Below are 19,325 nucleotides of genomic sequence, written 5' to 3'. Positions count from 1 at the left end.
GGCAAACACCCACATCTCATTAGGAGGTAGCCTTTCCCTCTTCCTAATTTTACCCCCTCAGGCAATAAGAGTATCCTAAGGCTGAAGGTGAAGAAAAATGGCATTACCAATGGCAATGTCTTTCCAGTACTGTGCCAGATGCTCCCCCATTGCCCGTAGTAGGTGCCGGTACTCCTTGGCATCAGCAAAATCCTGCTTATTGTGTGTAGGCTCCAGGACCAGATAGGGCACATCAACGACTCCAACAACCCCACCACATGCCCTGCAGGGAGAAAGAAGAAACAGTTCTATTACTTCACTGGCCGAAATCCTCCCACCATCTACCTTGGGCTGGGAAGCTCTCTTAAGGCAATACTCACATGCCCCCTTCCAGCTGTGGGCCCACTTTCTCATACATCTTGATCAGACGGCTACAGTTGTAGATGAACATGCCATCCAGATCCCGGTGTTCAATGTTAACCCCAAAAACAAAATTCAATTCCTTTGGTTCTTTAAGTGCTCTGAGAAGACAAAAGATAAATTCTAGTAGCCCAACCCAGTAACACACAAATACCATAGTGATTAAGATGTGTTTAAGCCCTGGCCAGTTGGCTCAGTGGTAGAGCATCAGCCCAGCATGTGGAAGTCCTAGGTTCGATTCCCGGTCAGAGCACACAACAGAAGCGCCCACTGCTTCTCCACCCTTCCCCCTCTCCTTCCTATCTCTCTTCCCCTCCTGCAGCCAGGGCTCCATTGGAGCAAAGTTGGCCCGGACACTGAGGATGGCTCCATGGCCTCCACCTCAGACTCTAGAATGGCTCCAGCCACAATGAAGCAACACCCCAGACAGGCAGAGCATCGCTCCCTGGTAGGCATACCAGGTGGATCCCCGTCGGGTGCATGCAGGAGTCTGACTGCCTTCCTGCTTCTAACTTTGGAAAAATAAAAAATAAAAAATTTTTAAAAAGATGTGTTTAGCTTAAATTTGACACCCATTTAGCAAAAAGTTTTGTATTTTCATTCAGTGTGTAACCTGTTAGACTTGGTAGATAATGTGCAGTGACTAAGCATCTCTGATTAAAATCATGGCTTTCACCTTTGGTAAGAGAAGTTGTATTTAGGTATGAAAGGGATACTATGGAGCTGCTGCAAATCGGTGAGTTACATGGTGAATAAACACAAAGTTTTCTGCAATATCTACTCCACTAATGTGATAATTAATTTTGAAAAGACAAAAAAATCACAATGAACATGTATGTGGCAGAAGAGATTATCATGTGATAAATGTCAACAAAATCACAAAGGTTGACAAGTAAGTGAATAAGCAGTGAACTGACTTAAATGGAAGAAATCTGAAACCTATGCCTATGACAAGGGGGCCAAGAAGCAAGTTAGAAATTCAAGGCCCAAAGCCCAGAAAGGCTGCAGACATAGAGGTGGAACAGGGAGATGATTTAATGAACCAGGACAAACACCCATTCTAGATAAAAAAGGTCTAAAACTCAATATATAGCATTATTCAACAATTGTAACCAGGAATAAAAAACTAAGAGTAGATATCACCAGATATTAGAAGTATAGGTAAGTTAAAATATTTTTTAATATTCTGTATTTTATAAGTTTTATACAATGAGCATTTTATATACTCTTTAAATGAAAAGAATAGGAAAGAAAAGGGGAGAAGGGGGACGAGAGAAAGAGAAAGAATGAAGGGGAGAGAGAAAAGGGAAGGGAGAGACAGAAATAGGTGCCAGTGAGAAAGTTTTGGTGTTCAAATCAAAGCAAACACTGCCCTGCCTTTTCCTAGCTCAAGAAAGAGGAATTGAACTAGGACATCTGACCAGCATTTAGGATTAAAACATTAATGGCTTTCTCAAAGCTATCTCTGTCAACAATCAGTACAAAAGCTCCATAATTTTAAAAGATTAAAGGCCAGCTGTGGCACTCACCGCTGCTTGGCATCCTTGATCCGTTTCTTGACATCAGCTTCTCTACGCAGAGTAATGGCTGTATTCTGGACCTGCCTCAACATCACCTGGAAACAAAATTGGAACCAAGTGAGAAAAGGAGGTGCTCTGGCCCACAGCAGTGAATATTATAATACATTAAAAACCTCTTATTTTAAATCACATGGATGCAAAAACCATACCTGGAGATTTATTTCTTTTCCACAGAAAATGGGGACAAACTCAAAAGCTATATTTCACTTGACCACACTCATTCACATAGAGGAAACACCCTCAACTAAAATGAGTCTACATAGGTGAGTCAGACTGGGAGGGCCAGACAACTATACTGTGTGATCTGGAGCAAGCAATACTTTTTACTTCAATTTCTCTTTCTATACACTGAGGATACTAACAGCTAACAGTATCCACATGTCATAAGATTTTGGGGATGTTGAAGTGATTAGTCAATATTTTGCCACAGTGTTCAACAGTGATTATGAAACATCACAACACCCCATTTTTCAGCTGTAGGCCAAGGGGTTCACGACTGTCTTGTGGCTGAGCCAGGCCATCTCTGGGATTCTACTGCCAGAAATCCTGGAGAACAGCTAGCTGCACAGATCTAGAGCCTTACCCTAGAGTCTCGCGTGAGGTCTCCACCTAAACGCAGTTCTAATGTTCGAGCTTTGCTCTCCGCCTCCCGGGCCTTCTCTTCAGCTGTAACCCAGAAGAAACCATTCAAAGGTTGAAAACTCTTAGAAATCCCTCTTGGATCTCACAGTGCACTCCCTACTGGACAAAGGGGGTGGGGTAGGATGGTGTGTACATGTACGTGTATACTGTCAAGGAAGAGGTGGAGCTCGTCAGCAACCTCCCTGCTTGAACTGCAGAGTCAGTTCAAAAAGGAAAATCAAGGTGGGCCCAAGGAAATCGGCACTATTTATACCTGAGATAGGCTTTTCAAACTTTACAAATGAATCAAAACAGGTCAAAAACTGCCCAAGGCAACCCAAGATAAACCCTCAGCAGGAGCTGGAAATCAAAGTTCTCAGCCAATCACTCTCCATTAAGCAGCCAAGAAGCCCTGCTATCACGACTGACTCTGACATTTGTGTCCTGGAGTCATAAAAACCAATTTTACATAGCGTGCGGAGGACCCGGGTTCGATTCCTGGCCAGGGCACACAGGAGAAGCGCCCATTTGCTTCTCCACCCCTCCGCCGCGCCTTCCTCTCTGTCTCTCTCTTCCCCTCTGGCAGCCAAGGCTCCATTGGAGCAAAAATGGCCCGGGCGCTGGGGATGGCTCTGTGGCCTCTGCCTCAGGCGCTAGAGTGGCTCTGGTCGCAACATGGCGACGCCCAGGATGGGCAGAGCGTCGCCCCCTGGTGGGCGTGCCGGGTGGATCCCGGTCGGGCGGATGCGGGAGTCTGTCTGACTGTCTCTCCCTGTTTCCAGCTTCAGGAAAAAAAACAAAAAAAAAACAAACAAAAAAAAACCAATTTTACAAATATTTGGGCTAGAGGATAGTGTGGGATTCTTCACTCTGGGCAAGCCCAGCAATTGACATTGTTTTAGATAAGTCCCTACAAATAACTGCCTAAGAAAAAGATTCTGGGGAGAAAAACTAAGAGGATTGGCCAGCTGGGAAGGATGCAGGAGAAACTGCCCCCTGGGTGTGGGATGGAGATTTTTCCTAGATCTTGCTTTGGCCACAAGCCATGTCCCTTAGGGGACCCCCACCTATACCCTTCTGCACAGGGGAGACATTACCAATCCGTGCCACGTGCTCAGCTTTCTTCACCTCCTGCTCCGCCCGGGCCTTGAAACGACTTGATGTGTACTTGTACATCCTGAACAAAGGAAAAAGCAACCTAAGGGCCTGAATAGTAGAGGGTAGGGTGGCAGCCCAAGCAGCTCAGAAGGCACTCTGACTTCCTGCCCCGTCTCAAGCTGACTGTCCTGGTGTGATGAGCCCAAGTCCAAGCTTATTTCAGTAAAAAAGACTCAACTCCTTATTCTACTTGCCGCTTGCCTCCTGCTGCAGTTTGATAAGCAACTACACTACTCACCTGTATCATTAATACCACAGTATAAACAAAGATCAGTAACAGCCAGGGCCTTTGCTTTCCCATGTAGTGTCTAAAGGCCCCTTGGCCCTGAAATCAAGAGGCTCCAACAGCTCACTGTGCCAGGCAGGGCACACTCCATGTCACAGAGGGCACTCGCACTTCGCCAATCTCCAAGCCCACTGGCCACCTCTGTCCCTCCCTCAGGACCCAAATGTTTCCCCCCAGTAAAGCACAGGCAACTTAAAGGCCCTAACATAGTCAATACAGTCAGAGCCTTGTGTATAGCATCGCTCCAACAATGCCCTAGAAGCGTGAGCAGGCCCTGTCCTCCGTCCAAGGGAAACAGCAGGCCAGAGTGGGCAGGCCCCTACCTGGGTTTATACAGGCAGCACGAGAGCCTCTTGGTCTGCACCTTGTGCCCATGGATGAAGATCCTCATCCGGGGATCAATATAGAGCACAGCAGCATAGGCACGGAATGAGCGCCGCTCTGGCTTCCTAGAGGTGGCAGGGACAAAGGAGTGCTGTCACCCACCCCACAACCAGCCTCACCAAGGGTATTGTATGACAACCTCTCTGTAGGCCCTCCATTTTCCCACCTTGTGTCTCGGCTTTTCTGGCTGCCCTGAAAGTTTACTCCCTCAGTGCTGGCACCACCATCCTGCCTCCTTCTCACATCCCCGGCACAGGTGCCCCATAGACACCTGACCTGGCCCTACCACTGCCCCACCATGGACGCAGCAAGTCCTCTCCCCTCCCAAAGGCCTCAGTTTCTTCTGTCAAATCAAGGAGTTGGAGCAAGGGATCATTAATATTTTCTTTTGGCTTAGCTGAGGATCTGTTGTCTCATTCGTCCCTTTGCCTCATGGCAAGAAGATATGGAATCCTCAGCTTCATGAACTCTAATACTGGGAAAGCCAGGGAATGAGCTCTCCCCTCTCCCTGAAATTACCTCCTAAACTTCCCCCAACTGAGAGAACTGATACCAGTTCTAGGGTTTCCCTCCCTCCTAGTCACACTCACGTGCCCTCTGGGGAAGTCTCTGCCATCTGGATATCTCTTGGATTTGAGATTATGTCTAGCTCTGGCTCTCCATTATCCATGAGTTTGAGATTGAAGATAATCACCAGTGTTCCTAGGGAACAGAAATCCTTTCTCTTTGCCAGGTGCCTCTAGTCCACTCCCGCACCACTCACAGCTCTCAGTTCCAGATTCGAGGCAATGCAGTTTCAAAGCCTACTTACCACTGTCTCCAGGAATCTTCATGAACTGAGCCATTACTTCCTCCTCATTATGAAAGGGAGAATACTTATAGATGAGCTCTGTCTCGATAGCGAATTTTTCCACATTGTCTGTGACAGGGTCCCGGGTCTGAGCATTCCAGGTGGGTAATGGGACTATCACCTTTCGAGTAAACAGAGGCGAACACTTTCAGTGAGGGCCCAGGACAGCATTCCCCTAACATGTGCATTCATCTATCTTATCCAGTGGTGGGATCCAGCCGTTTTGCACTGTTTCAGCAGAACCAATACCTAATTTTTGTTGAGTTTGGCGAACAGGTGGTTAAAATGGCATTTATACTCGGGGTTCTCTCTAAGGTGGGCTCCTAGGCAGCCATCCAACGTGGAAATCACAAATTTATATTCCTTACTCTTTTTTAATGGTCATCTGCCCAACAGTGTATTTTAAGCACTCATAGTAATGTTCATTCCATCTATAGGTGAAAAAACTTGCAAGTTGAGGATGCCAATCAAGAAGCAATATGAAAATATCTTTAACAGTTTTATTACTTTTTGTCAGGTATTATTTAATATTTTTTCATTAATATTTTAAAACTTTCTTATAACAATCTAGTTTTGTGTACCTCTTTTATTGTTCTTATTGAAGTATTAAGTGCACAAAATAACAAACTACCTTTTGGTATATCACTTTTTAATACTTAAATCGATTATTAGGGCAGAGAACCGGTTGTTAAATTATTTGAATCCCACCACTGATCTTACCCTTCCCACAGTGGTTCCACACTGTTGCAAATGTGGAAGCTCCACAAGCTGGCACTAGGGGCTCTGTGGCTTCAGCCCCATCCCAAGATTTGGCCTCTCATCGCTAGGTCCTCTGGGGTATGCTTGATTTTTTCCTGGGCGTCTATGCAAAGGCAACGCCCTGCTTGGGATATCCCTGGCCATTTTCCTATCTTGGTAATAATTCTACTCTTTTCACTAAGGAAAGTATACAGGGGGCCCTTGAGTTACCACACAGTTCCATTTCTACGACAGTGACATAACCTAAATTTTGTTCTAAGTCGAAACACACCCTAGCCTAACACAAATGGAACACTGTGCTTTAAACAGTCCAAAATGTCATAGGTAAGTGTATTAGGGGACATCAACTCCCGCACTCATACCCACATCTCTGCATATTCTTCTGCCACACACAACCAAACTATAAAGTTCGCCTATGTAGCCTTTAAGTATGACACTAACGGTGTAAGCCTAAACACCCACATCTCAATTTCTTTAAGTTTTTATGGGAGTGAGCATTGTAAACTCGAAACATCCTATGTTGACACTGTCATAACCCAAGGACCCCCTATATTTGCAATTATCTAGTGAAGCTGAAAATATACATACACATAACTTAAACTAGGCGCTTCCACTGTCAGATATACATACTAAGAGAAACTTTTGTACATATGTACTAAGAAATATAAAAATAGCAAAGTATCTATTACAAAGTAGATAAACTGTCATTTATACAATGGAATACTATACAGTGATGAAACTGAAATACAGCTATTAGCATCAAACATGGGTGAATCACACAATGTTACATGATAGAAGCAAAATTAAAAGAAACCTACGATGAGTCCATTTATACAAAATTCATAAATACACAAAACTATCCAAGAATGCATACAGGCCCTGGCCAGTTGGCTAGGTGGTGGAGTGTCGGCCCAGCTTGTGGAGGTCCTAGGTTGGATTCCCAGCTGGGGCACACAGGACGGGTGCCCGTCTGCTTCTCCACTCTTCCCCCTCTCCTTCCTCTCTATCTCTCTCTCCCCCTCCCGCAGCCAGGGACCCACTCAAGCAAAGTTGGCTCGGGCACTGAGGATGGCTCCATGGCCTCTGCCTCAGGCGCTAGAATGGCTCCAGTTGCAACAGAGCAATGCCTCAGATGGGCAGAGCATCGCCCACTGGTGGGCATGCTGGATGGATCCCGGTTCGGCGCTTGCAGTAGTCTTGTTTCTGCCTCCCTGCTTCTCACTTTAGGAAAATACCCCCCCCAAAAAAAAAAAAAAAAAAAAGAATGCATACATAGGTGACAACTATAAAGAAAAACAAAGAAATAAACACAAAGTCACTTGAAGATACTTCCTTAAGAGGTACAATAAGCAATCAGATGCAGGGCATACTGAGGACTTCCAGCATCTGTTTACGGTAGAGGCTACATGGGTGTTTGCTTTATAATTATTCCCTAAACTGTACATCTATTTTTAATACACTCTTCCTTATGTAAGAAATTTAATCTTATGTCAAAGCAATGTTTTAAAAAATCCTACCCATGTCAATTTTGCCTCAATAAAGCTGGAGGAAAAAATCCTACTCTTTCTTTAAAAACCCTACCTCAAATGCCACTTCCCCAGAGGTCTCAGTGTGCTTTTTCCTCTTCCCCAGACAGCTTCTCAGGGAGCCCTGTGGATGGCTGAATGCTGGGATTCTCGCAGAAGTTCAAATCAGATGGCCCATCGTGAGGAAAAAAGAACTCTCTATTTTAACAACTGTCAGTGTGACAAACTGTTAAAGAGCTCTGAGACATTCTGCTGGTTTCTAAGAAGCTTCATGCCTATAGTATTCAACCCTAGAACTGGTTTGGACACATTCTTACCCAGCCAAAAATGATCTTATTTTAAAATCTTGGCTGAGTTTGCAATACAGTACAATCCAAAACAGTGACCTTCTAGCACCAAGTAAGGAAAAAATTTCAACCTGGCTTTTTCACCAGGGAATTGAGTTCCATTTGTGTCTGTGAATCTGTACCTCACTCTGCACATCCCATTCTTCAGAGCAGTCCCAGGTGACAATGGCATTATTTAAATTGGTCATTCGCTCATTTCCATCAGCTCTCATTCCTGCCATCAAAACACTTCTCCTTTCGTTTCAATGTAACCATTGCCCTGATTTTCCTCTTACCATTCTGGCCACTCCTGTCACCACTGGCGCTTTCTCCTCTCTCCAGCCTTTAAATGTCGACATGCTTGAGATCCCAGGTCAGGGCCCACCGCAGAAGCGACCACCTGCTTCTCCACCCCACCCCACCCCACCGTTTTCCCTTTTCCTCCTGCAGCCATGGCTCAATTGACATCCTTTAAATGTCAACATATTTGAGATCCCATCTCCCTTTATATGCTCCTTTAGCTGAGCTCATCTGCTACCAAAAATCTTGGAACCAGGCCTCCCCCAAGCTCCAGACCCACACTTAACTCTGAGTGCCCAGAACAAAACACTCTTCCCCTCTAAGCTGCCCCTCTTTCATTCTTTGCCAGCTCCAGATAGCCCACCATGCTCCACTGCCACACCAGAACCTAAGTCACCTATGACCCCACCTTCCCCTTTCCTCTCTCCACGGATCAACCACATCTATGGGTCTCACATACTAAAGAGATGAGGACTCCTATTTCTCTTACCTCCCTGCTGTGAGCCCTTTTAGGCTACACACAACCAGAGCCTTTCAACTGGTCCACTCCAACACCCCAGTCTTTCCAGTCCAATCACTACACAATAACTAAACTGATCTTTTTAAAAGAGAACCTGATATTGCCACACCCTTGCTTAAATCCCTTTTAATGGTTGCTTTTTTTTTTTTCATTTAATGGTTGCTTTTAATAAAGTCCCACATATTCATCAAGGCCCTGAGGTCAAACCTGACCTGGCCCATGCTGCTCTTTAGAGACCACCACCTTTCTTCAGGTGGCCCTTCTGTCAAGTCACTCCCACAGTGCTCAGGGTCTTGAACAGCCTACTCCCACTGCCCTCGGTCCGTAAGAAAACATTCCTGATAAACCCAGTTTGAGCTAAGTCCTCCTGCCCCATCTGTTCTCAAGAGCCTGCTACTTCCAGCTGCAGCATTTCACTCATTTCAAGTATGCCGAATGAACTGACTCCAATAAGGCAAACTTAACCCACTGGCTTACCAAGGAAAGATAGTAGAAGAAAATAGCTTTTCACTTCCAACACGAACTAATTTGCTATGATTTAAGCTCCCATCTAAACAGGGCTAATACAAATTCAATCGTAGATAACCAACAGAAATAAATTATATTAAAACTTTCAATGAATTTACCTATCTGCTGATGTGACAACCTTGGATTTCTTTCTGCAGACACTCTCAGCCCTTTCTTTTTTACCACTCTTTTTTATTTTTATGTTTAGTGAGAGGAGGGGAGGCAGAGAGACAGACTCCCGCATGTGCCCCGACTAGGATCCACCTGGGAAGCCCACTAGGGGGCGATATTCTGCCCATCTGGGACTGTTGCTCCATTGCTCAGCAACCCAGCCATTTTTTAGCACCTGAGGCAGAGCTCTCAAAGCCATCCTCAGTGCCAAGGCCAACTTGCTTGAACCAATTGAGCCATGGCTGTGGGAGGAGAAGGGAGAAGGGTGGGGTGGGGTGGAGAAGCAGATGGTCGCTTCTGCGGTATGCCCTGACCTGGAATCGAACCCAATATATCCACAAGCCAGGCCGACGCTCTACCACTGAGCCAACCAGCGAGGGCCCTCTCAGCCCTTTCTCTTAAGCTCTGGCCTCCATTTCTCACATATGAAAGGAGGTAAGAGTCTAGTCTGAGGCTGGGCAGACTAAGCCCAAGGCCTTCCCTGATCTCCCCCTCCCCACGAGGGGGCAAAGGCCTCACCAAACCAGCTCTGCAGATATCTAAAATCAGAATATGGTAGATTCATTAGGCCTTCCTTCCAGCAGAGAAATAATCAGCTGGAGTTGCCATTTAGCAAAGGACTTATAGTAATCTTTCCATATGCTCACCAGTTTTACTATCTAGCCAGGCCCTGTAGGTATGTGACTTGTAGCTTCTGACATAAATGGTTAGAGCAACACATTTCCTCAAAAGGAAAATATGCTCATAGCACATTCCACAAAATCATTATCACATGGGACAGTTTTGTTCCCATTATTATTACCAACTGTGGTTTCCACCCATAGTCACAGAAGCCCCAAATCCTCCCCTTGATAAAAACAACTCTCCATAGAGACACCCCATCAGACTGAATTCAAGCAGCAGACTTAGGGGAGCTACAAATCCAAATTTAGGTTCCTGCCACTTGATGACCTGAAGCTTTGAGGTTTTAATTCCTCTCACATTAAGGTATCTGCCAGTTCATCCAACCAGCTAATCCAATGAGCAGGGCCATGATTGTAATCTTGAAACCTCAATGAACCTAGCAAATGACCTATAAAAGCAGCCTGGGCAGACCCAGAAGATGTGGAATGGCAACTTGGGCCATGAAGATGGGACCTACTTCATCAATGCCTTCCTCCTCATGAAAGGTACGAGACAAGAAGAGGCAGGTCATGGTGTCTTCCTTCTTGGTGAAGAGGATAAAATCCTTCCCAATGCGCATCGAGCCTCTGAAAGAGAAGCAGAAATGGGTTATTCTCCCAAGGATTCAGGAGTTCATCTGAAAAAGGAGCAAATCTACTGTCTGGACATGACTGAACTGCCTTTGCAAGGCTATGCTAAAAGCCTCCTTAAAGTCTTCGTACCCTGAGCTGAGTTCCAAAACCCTCATCCCTTCTCCTCTCATCTGACACTCCTCCCTCTGCTCGCTCTTCCACTGGCCTCAGTCTTTCGTTATAACCTTTTTGACCACACTTACCCAACCTGCAGGGCTCTCTCACCACCCTTCTAGTGCGAATTCACTGCCAATCATCAGCCCCAGGCTATTGCTACAAGAGTAAAAGTAACCCTGCTGCCTATGCTCCAGGTTTATCCCAGTCACCCAAGATACCCTCTGCCTATGCCACCATCACATTTCACTCTGGTAACTGATACCTTTAACACATCATCTTCCATTCTAACCACAACCAATTCCCATTGTACTCCTCCTTCATTGACACAAACTACCCTCACATCCACTCATCCAACGGCAGCACCATCAAGAGAACAGCCCCCTACTTATGCTTACAAGTCCTCAAAAAAACAAAATGATCAAGCACAGCAGCTAGCCATATAAAATATAATTCTTGATCAGTTTTTGAGGAGGCCCATAATTGGCTCAGGTCCTATAACTACAGCCATCTTCTGTCTCAAAATTGTTTTGCCCACCTCAATCTCATTATGACAGAGGCAGATCTCTGCTTTTGGATGCAACTGGTTCCTGAGAAATGTGCCTTGAGGCTGAATTCCACAAGGCAAAAGTCTGAATGAAATCAACTGCTTCCTTCCTCTGTCTGGCCACGTTAAACCATCAGAGGGACAGGCTAGGACAGGCCTTTCCAGGCAACATGGAATAGTTGCCTGGGAGAAGAATGAGGACCAGTGGGAAGACTGCCCACTGAACAATGGAGCGGTTTAGTTCCCTTTCCTTGGAGTGGCTTCTGGGGCTTCATGGCTATAATCTCATTAGTCTTCATAATACCTTAGGGGAGGCAATAAGAAGCCTTATTATTCTCCTCTATGAACAAATACAAACCAGACTAGTATGCCAAATACACAAATGAATGCCATGTCCCATTTCACCAAAAGCTCGGGAAAACTCCCAGGACACTATCCAGACACCCTAGGGGCTGCCAAGTTCTGTTTCTCCTCTTCCAGTTCCTGAGGTTCTGGCAATTCTCCTTCCCCTGATAACTTCACAGCCCTCCTTCTTCCCTAAAGCTATTGGGCGGCAAAATGAGGCAAATTATCTTGCCTCTGTCAAAACTTATTCTTGCCCTAATATGGCAAAATCTCTAAACTTGTGCCACTTTCTACCTCGTCTTTGAACCTGACCTTGGAGGCTGAATAACAACTACAAAATGCCACCTTCCTGATGATTTCCCTGGTTTCTCTGTCCTATTCTCAGCACAAAACACTTCCTCCTAAAACTATTTTCCAAATTCCAAATTGATTTAAAAATTAATTCACTCTGAACACTAGATGGCTCCATGTCAATGGGTACTTTACAAAAGTTGTACTATGGTATTAAAATTATGCTGACACACCTGACCAGGTGGTGGCACAGTGGATAGAGCGTCGGACTGGGATGCGGAAGGACCCAGGTTCGAGACCCCAAGGTCGCCAGCTTGAGCGCGGGCTCATCTGGCTTGAGCAAAGAGCTCACCAGCTTGGACCCAAGGTCGCTGGCTCCAGCAGGGGGTTGCTCGGTCTGCTGAAGGCCCACGGTCAGGGCACATGTGAGAAAGCAATCAATGAACAACTAAGAAGTCGCAACACGCGACAAGAAACTGATGATTGATGCTTCTCATCTCTCTCTCTGTTCCTGTCTGTCTGTCCCTGTCTATCTCTGCCTCTGTAAAAAAAAAAAAAAAATTATGCTGACAACACCCTCAACTTCTGTATACGTTCACTTCCCAGTCTTCTAAGTGCTTTCAGAATCATATTTCATTTGATCCTAAAACGTGTTCTGTACAGGAAAATGTCAGAGATTAGAATCCTACTTTCCAGAGCAGGAAACATAATCAGAGAGGTAAAATCAGTTCTCTGAGGCCAGAGAAGTGATAAGATAGGTAGGAGAAGGCTAGCCTACAATCCAGATGGGAAGTCAGGTTTCCTCACATCACACTAACTCTAGCAGGCCTCAGTTACTGAGGACTTAGCTCGCCCACAGCAGAATTACCTAGGGAACCTATGAAAAGCACAGATTCCTAGGCCTTACCCCAGACTCACTGATTCAGGCCAGGAATCTATGGAAAGATCAGAAACGGAGAAATTAAAAAGAAGCTAGAACCTGACTAGGGCTCTCACAACAATGATAACATTTAATCTGCAACTTGGTATGTATTATAATCTCAATTTATAAAGAAGGAAGCTGAGTTTCAAAGAATTAAGTGCCTGAGGTGAGATTTGAACTTCAGTTTTGCCTGACTTAAGTGAGATGAACACAGCTCTGACTTTGCAGTAAGAAAGAACTGGTTCTTCTCTCTGCTCTACACTTGGGCATTTTTACACTTTTGGGCAAGTCACTTAAGCCTTTAAAACTCAATTCCCTCATCTGAAAATAAGAATAATCATACTGATACCTCATAGGACTACAGTGAAGATTAAACAAGATCATTCAAGTAAAGGTTTTAGCACAGTGCCTAGCACATGGTAAGTGTCTGTTATTACCATCTGGTTACTGCGCCTTGAGAAACAAATCGAAAAATCCAGGTACCAGGTTCCTGATGTCCTTTGGAAGCCCTTTCTTTCTTCCCTACACACCCAAAGCACACTGCATGTGAGGGACAACTAATACTGCTGACTGACCAGACCAGCACACTTTCTCAAACAAAACAACACGTTTCCACAGCAAGACTGGAAACGTGACTCAGAATTCCATTTGTACAAACTCCAATTCCACTAAATCTTATTCCATCCAAAGGTCTGTACAGCTGGAAGTGAGCATTTCAGAAATAGAAACCTTTCTCTTGGGGCTTCACTCAAAACCAGAACACATTCCAAACACCAAACAAGTGGGAATCAAGGGCTGAAAAAGAAGTCTCAAGGGATTTGAATACATTAGGTAAGTCCCTGCTACAAGACCTCACAGGACATATGCCTGGAGACTATGTCCTCTAGGAGAGAGGGTTGGGTCTCTCTGACTCAACCTGAATCTCCAGTGTCCAGGACAAAGCATGACACGAGACAGGTGCTCAGGGAACACAGCTGTGCCATGAACAACCTTCTTACTAGCTCAGATACATACCAACTCCACAAAATTACTAAATACCTCAACCACAGAGTAAAATAAGACTGTTCAAGAGGAGAGATGCAGTTCCAGAGCACAGTGCCAAGCGAAACCTACAGCTTCTCCCACCCCAGCTGGTTTTGGGCAGTCATACTTTTCGATCTGTGAAGTACACTAGGCTAGACAACAGTGAGTCCAAAAACCACTCCTTTCTGATCTTCCTTCTGTTCCAGAGTTAGTGATGGAAACAAGTAAGAAAAAAGTGTTCATGCGACAGAAGCAGGAGAGCTTCACTTGATTCTGTTTTGAATCATGTGACAAGCTTCTAGTATACTTACGATTTTAACCCATTCCCATACTGCCCAATCTGGGTGGACTCAGGTGTTCGTTTGGCTGACTTCCCAAACTGGATCACACTGGCAGCATCACCTGAAGCGGCAAGCATAAGAGAAAGTGAAAAGTTTGCATCTCTTTCCCAGAGTTCTCAAAAATAAAAGGTCTGAGCCTTGCTAACCCCAAGCAGAGCTGTATGTCTACTGAAAACCTCCGTCCAAGGAAAATTCACAACCATGAGGCAACTGGATGCAACCCCAGACTGGCCTGTCAGCTTAAGTCTAGCCATCACTATGACTCTGTTGTGTTACCCAAACATGGTACTAAGGCTTGGGGTAGGGGGTGGTGACTGTACTATAGTTTTGGCTGCAGGACATTGTGCAAGCTGATGAATTTAATGTCAAGAGACAGCTAACCAGAGTGACTTCAGGTTGCCATTCAGATGCTATCTCCCATGCTAGGACAAGACCTAGCAAATCCATTAGTGAAACTAAGCCTGAGATGTTGCAACAGACTCCTCTCTCCAGGTGGATCTTTTAAGTCACAAAAGTGAGGCAACAAAAAAACAAGTTAACACAGTATTTTATAAAAATGGTTACATTCTCACAAAAAGAAGTAATTATCTCATCACTTACTTGGATCCATTCCTGCTCCATCATCCAAAAAGCAAAGCATAAATCCTCCTCGCAGATCCTCTTGTCTTTCTGTAAAAAAACAACAAACCAAAAAAGAAACAAACAAAATATCCCACTGCCATTGCCATTACTGGGCTGTTACCCTTTAAGAGAGGGGCAACATGGGTATGATCAGAAGGTGGATTAATGTGAAGATCCATTCAAAAAGGGCAGGTTGAACCTAGTTTCTCCCTGTAACCAACTTAGCTAGTGTGAGTTAAATGTCAGGGCCCTTGGAGATGGGAATTCCCAAAGCTTCTCCAATGCTTTCTAGTTTATCACAAACCTTGAGACTTTACAGAGGACAAGGAATACCTGGCTCAGCATCTAACTGCACTCAGGACCACAGAATAGATATGTATTTCACACATACCTCAATTATCTCTCTGCCTGTCCCTAATGGGATTATTTCAACCTCTCCCTTCTGCTGTGAATCCCAAGCCACTAAAGTACTGCTACTACTACACACTATATCTTATCAATACTACTCAAATCCAATAGGGCACCACCTTTGTGGGTTAAATTCAGACAAAGTGATGGCATGCTATAGGTACAGTGGTGGCAGCTGCTACCTAGAAGCTGAATCACTAAGTCTCTCTGCAACTATTACCACTAACTGTGGTTTCTGGGCTATCTGAATTCATCATCATATCCTGTTTGCTGTGGGTCCTTGAAATGGCTCCCCAACCCAGAAGTGAGATGGCACAGGGTGCAGTGAAAGCTGCCTGATTCCCAGGTAGATAGGCTTGAGTACCAGGAGGAACAGTCCCTTGAGGGTAAATTAGAGAGAGCAGCCAAAGCAGAGCTTCTTGGTGAAAAGGAAGGGAATGCAACAAACTGTGACCGATTCCAGTGAGTAGAAGACACTCTTCTTTTAGCATGTCTTCTATAGCAGCAAAAGATTACTTAAGAGTAGTCTGGGCCATGTCACGGACACTGGAGAAGAGATTTCCAAATACAGACGGGGGCCCATACTAGAGTGTCCCAGGTGCCCTTTGACCCAATGAGGACTAGGTAGGCAAAGGAGTAATAGCACAGGTCTTAGAATCAGGAAAGCACTTCCACTAAAAGGAAGGTTGATATAAAGTACTACTGGAACAAGCACGAGGCTGCTTTGAAGCCTTGTTTCTAATTGAAGGCTTTTTTCGTCTCCCCAAGCTGCAGTTTACCAACTTTTTATACAACTATCTAAGTTGAGGAATCTGTTTAGAATGCTGTGTCCTCCCTCAGGCTAAAGATTCGAGTTGAGTCACAACTGCATTCTGTTAAATGGACTAGTTAATGTAATTTAAAATGCTATTTCAGAAGTACTATAAACCATATATTTTCAAGTATCACTCAGTGTTCAGGAAGCTTTAGCTTTGGTGAAACATTAAAAACAAGTTTGTCTTGAAAGTTCAAGAGCAAAGACCTTCCTGGAAGTACTACTTATAGATAAGAAAATTTCTCCCTATGGCAGTGCCTTTTATCAGAGTCTGGAGAATCCAAATGAGATCTAGCAAGTAGGAACAAGAGCAAGAAAAGTGAAAAGGGGCTTCAAAGTTTCTTCTAGAGGGAGCAAAGTGTCATATGGAGACTCAAACTGTGCAAGGTACAGATCATGTAAAAATGGTCTAAATCTAACCATAAGCAATTTGCTGTACACTTTAGCCATAAACTATACATAAACACTCGGCTTGACACCTAGAAATTGGTTCAAGCCAAGTGCATTTTGATAGTCCCCATGAATCACTGGTGGCATTTCTTGAATGCCACCTAGGAAGTTAGTTTTAGGCCCTTGTGTTTCTTAGAACAGGACTTGCAAACTGTTTTAGCAAACAATCAGCACATAATAGTGGGTCTGAGATCCCTTTCTTGCTCATAGACTTCACTTCAAAGATTTTTCATTTGGTTTATGAGCATAAGAAACTCATTTGTATGCGATCCTCCTGGCCACAGTGATGGACAGCCTGTAAGCAGCTAGTAGTGTCCAGATCCATGGTCATGTACAACACTACTTCAGGGTCAAGAGATACTAGCCAACACAGCAGTATCTTCTTCAACTTTGTCAACAGGCAGTGTGGCATCTTTACCTAGCCACAATGCTTATCCCAATCACTTGTTTATTTGATGAATATTTACTGAGCATTTTTTGTGCCTGCCCCTGTGATGAAGATAACAACAGTAAACAATGCAGATGTGATCATTGCCTTCATGGAGCTTACATCCAATGGACTGTAGCAGATCAGGTAAGCCCAGAGGGTTTAAGCAGGAGACTGGGTATTAGCTAGATCAAAAGGTAGTGTGATAAGAATCACTTGAAGAGCCTGATCAGATAGTGGCACAATGGATAGAACATTGGCCTGGGACGCTGAGGATCCAGGTTCAGAACCCCAAGGTTGCTGCCTTGCGCACAGGCTCAAAACCCCATGGTCACTGGCTTGAGCCCAAAGGTCGCTGGCTTGAAGCCTAACGTCGCTGGTTTGACCAAGGGGTCACTGGCAGAGCTGGAGCCCCTGGGTCAAGGCACATATGAGAAAGCAATCAATGAACAACGAAGGTATCACAACAAAGAATTGATGCTTCTCATCTCTCTCCCCTTCTCTCCCTCCTTCCCTCCCTTCTTCTCTCACACTAAAAATAAATAAATAAATAAATAAATAAATAAACAAACAGAATCACTTGAGTTGGAGTCTGATTGTGTGGGTCTGAAGTGGTACCTGAGAATTCCAATACTGTCCATCAGTGGACCCACTCTGAGAAGCACTGAGCTACAAGGCTTTCCTGCTCAAAACTACCTCCCCAGATATTCCACCAGTTAAGAGATACATTCCTAGTACCTGATAGTTATTTTAATTAGTCAATTGAGTGATATTTGAAGCCTCTAAGGAAAAAATTTTGAAAAAAGGGGTAGAGAAGAGCTTAAGTAGCTGAGGGCTATATGCTCCTCTCATGATACAAAAATGCCAAACTGCCTTCTTTGAGTTGTGCTTAAGCAGCTATGTAAGATTGTCAATGACAGTCTGGAAGGCTATACATCTAAACTGCCCCCAACATGGCAAGTCTCGCTTCTCCAAATTAGCCTGACATCCCTCCACCAACCCTATGGGGGAGAAGACAGAAAAAGAAAATGGGAGAAGGGATGTATCCAAAGTCAGAGATGATAAAATACATACTGTTGTCCTTAGCAGAGATTGTAATGAAATGAATTCTAAGTTCTTCATCATACTTTGCGATCTGTTTGAACAGTATTCATTACAGTTACATTTGCTTCGACTAATTGTCCATTTACTAACCACTGACTTGACACTACAGATGGAATCTTTCTTTGAGGAGTGGCACTCCCTAACCAAGGAAGTCAAGAAAGTCAATAAAAACACAGTCTACTTCTACAGGCACATTATGGTCTGTATATGGAATGCTTTGGGTAAGTGAACACCTCTCTACTTTGAGTCTGGCTCCTTTCTTGCCCTTCTTAGATTTAAATACAATCTTCTAAAATGTGACTTTGTGGTGAATTCAGTTTCGGAGAAACTGCCAAGTACAGTATCAATCTAGTTTAAAAACAGGATATAGAAAAATACTGTTTCCCACATACTAACAAAAACTTTATACTATAGGCACACCTTGGAGATACTGTAGTTTTGGTTCTAGACCACTGTAATAAAAGCAAGTCATAACCTTTTTGATAGTAGAGGATCTTGCCTTCAACTTGTAAAATAATGTAATATCTGTGATGTGCAAAAAAGTGAGGCACAATAAAGCAAGATATGACTATATTAGTTATCAGTAATTATGTATTAGTTCATTTGTAAAGTGAGGTTGCTTTTATTCCTCCCATTGAATGTGTGAATAAGGCACTGAGGTAGAAAAGTGTGAAGGATACTTCAGCCAAGACTTCCTGTCTTGGAGTAAATCATGTCTTTTTCCAAAATGCTACAGTGCTTACTGCTTCTATCACACCATTTAATACTTAACTGCTTTATTGTTCTCTAATGATTTGTAGAGTGCTAACTGTCCAAACAGCGACTAAGTTCTCTAATGAGAATTTACAAAGCCCCCATATCTCATTCTCTCTGAACTCCTAAAGCAAAACAAGAGTAGTACTGAGCACAGAATAAATGCACACTCAGCCTTTTTTCATTTAAATTGAAATCTAACTGTTCTGCTGCATTTTGAGTGTAAAAATCAAAATTTCCTTGTTGAAATGCATCCACTAAAGGTGGTAGAAGGGAATAGAGATGGTCTTTTTTTTAAAGCTTCTTACAAATAGACTTGGCTATGATGTTTTGTCCCTTAAATATCACTAGGAGTAGAAGCTCATTCTCTGCTTTATCACTGTGCAGTGATTAAAATAGCCATGATTTCTGTCAGAGGTAGCTGTAATTACTCCTCACTAAAGCACATTAAGATTTAAGATACGCCTGACTGGTGGTGGTGTA

At 44.0% G+C, this 19,325-nt stretch overlaps 1 protein-coding gene across 3 annotated transcripts in view; it reads right to left on the bottom strand.

Moving 5' to 3' along the window:
* Positions 1-19,325, bottom strand: part of MORC2 (MORC family CW-type zinc finger 2) — a 46,277-nt gene that overhangs the window by 10,999 nt on the left and 15,953 nt on the right. For all 3 annotated transcript variants that reach the window (XM_066260139.1, XM_066260141.1, XM_066260140.1), the window contains exons 4-14: positions 14,866-14,934; positions 14,236-14,326; positions 10,529-10,637; positions 5,240-5,399; positions 5,019-5,130; positions 4,368-4,493; positions 3,698-3,777; positions 2,563-2,645; positions 1,929-2,014; positions 360-500; positions 108-262 (exon numbers count right to left, since the gene is read on the bottom strand). In XM_066260139.1, the coding sequence (XP_066116236.1) occupies positions 108-262; positions 360-500; positions 1,929-2,014; positions 2,563-2,645; positions 3,698-3,777; positions 4,368-4,493; positions 5,019-5,130; positions 5,240-5,399; positions 10,529-10,637; positions 14,236-14,326; positions 14,866-14,934 (1,212 nt within the window). The remainder of the gene's footprint in view (positions 1-107; positions 263-359; positions 501-1,928; positions 2,015-2,562; positions 2,646-3,697; positions 3,778-4,367; positions 4,494-5,018; positions 5,131-5,239; positions 5,400-10,528; positions 10,638-14,235; positions 14,327-14,865; positions 14,935-19,325) is intronic.

This window comes from Saccopteryx bilineata, chromosome 2 (genome assembly GCF_036850765.1).
Source record: "Saccopteryx bilineata isolate mSacBil1 chromosome 2, mSacBil1_pri_phased_curated, whole genome shotgun sequence".
Taxonomy (NCBI): domain Eukaryota; kingdom Metazoa; phylum Chordata; class Mammalia; order Chiroptera; family Emballonuridae; genus Saccopteryx; species Saccopteryx bilineata.
The sequence above is the reverse complement of the archived record's forward strand: the minus strand, read 5'-3'. Positions and strand labels throughout refer to the sequence as shown.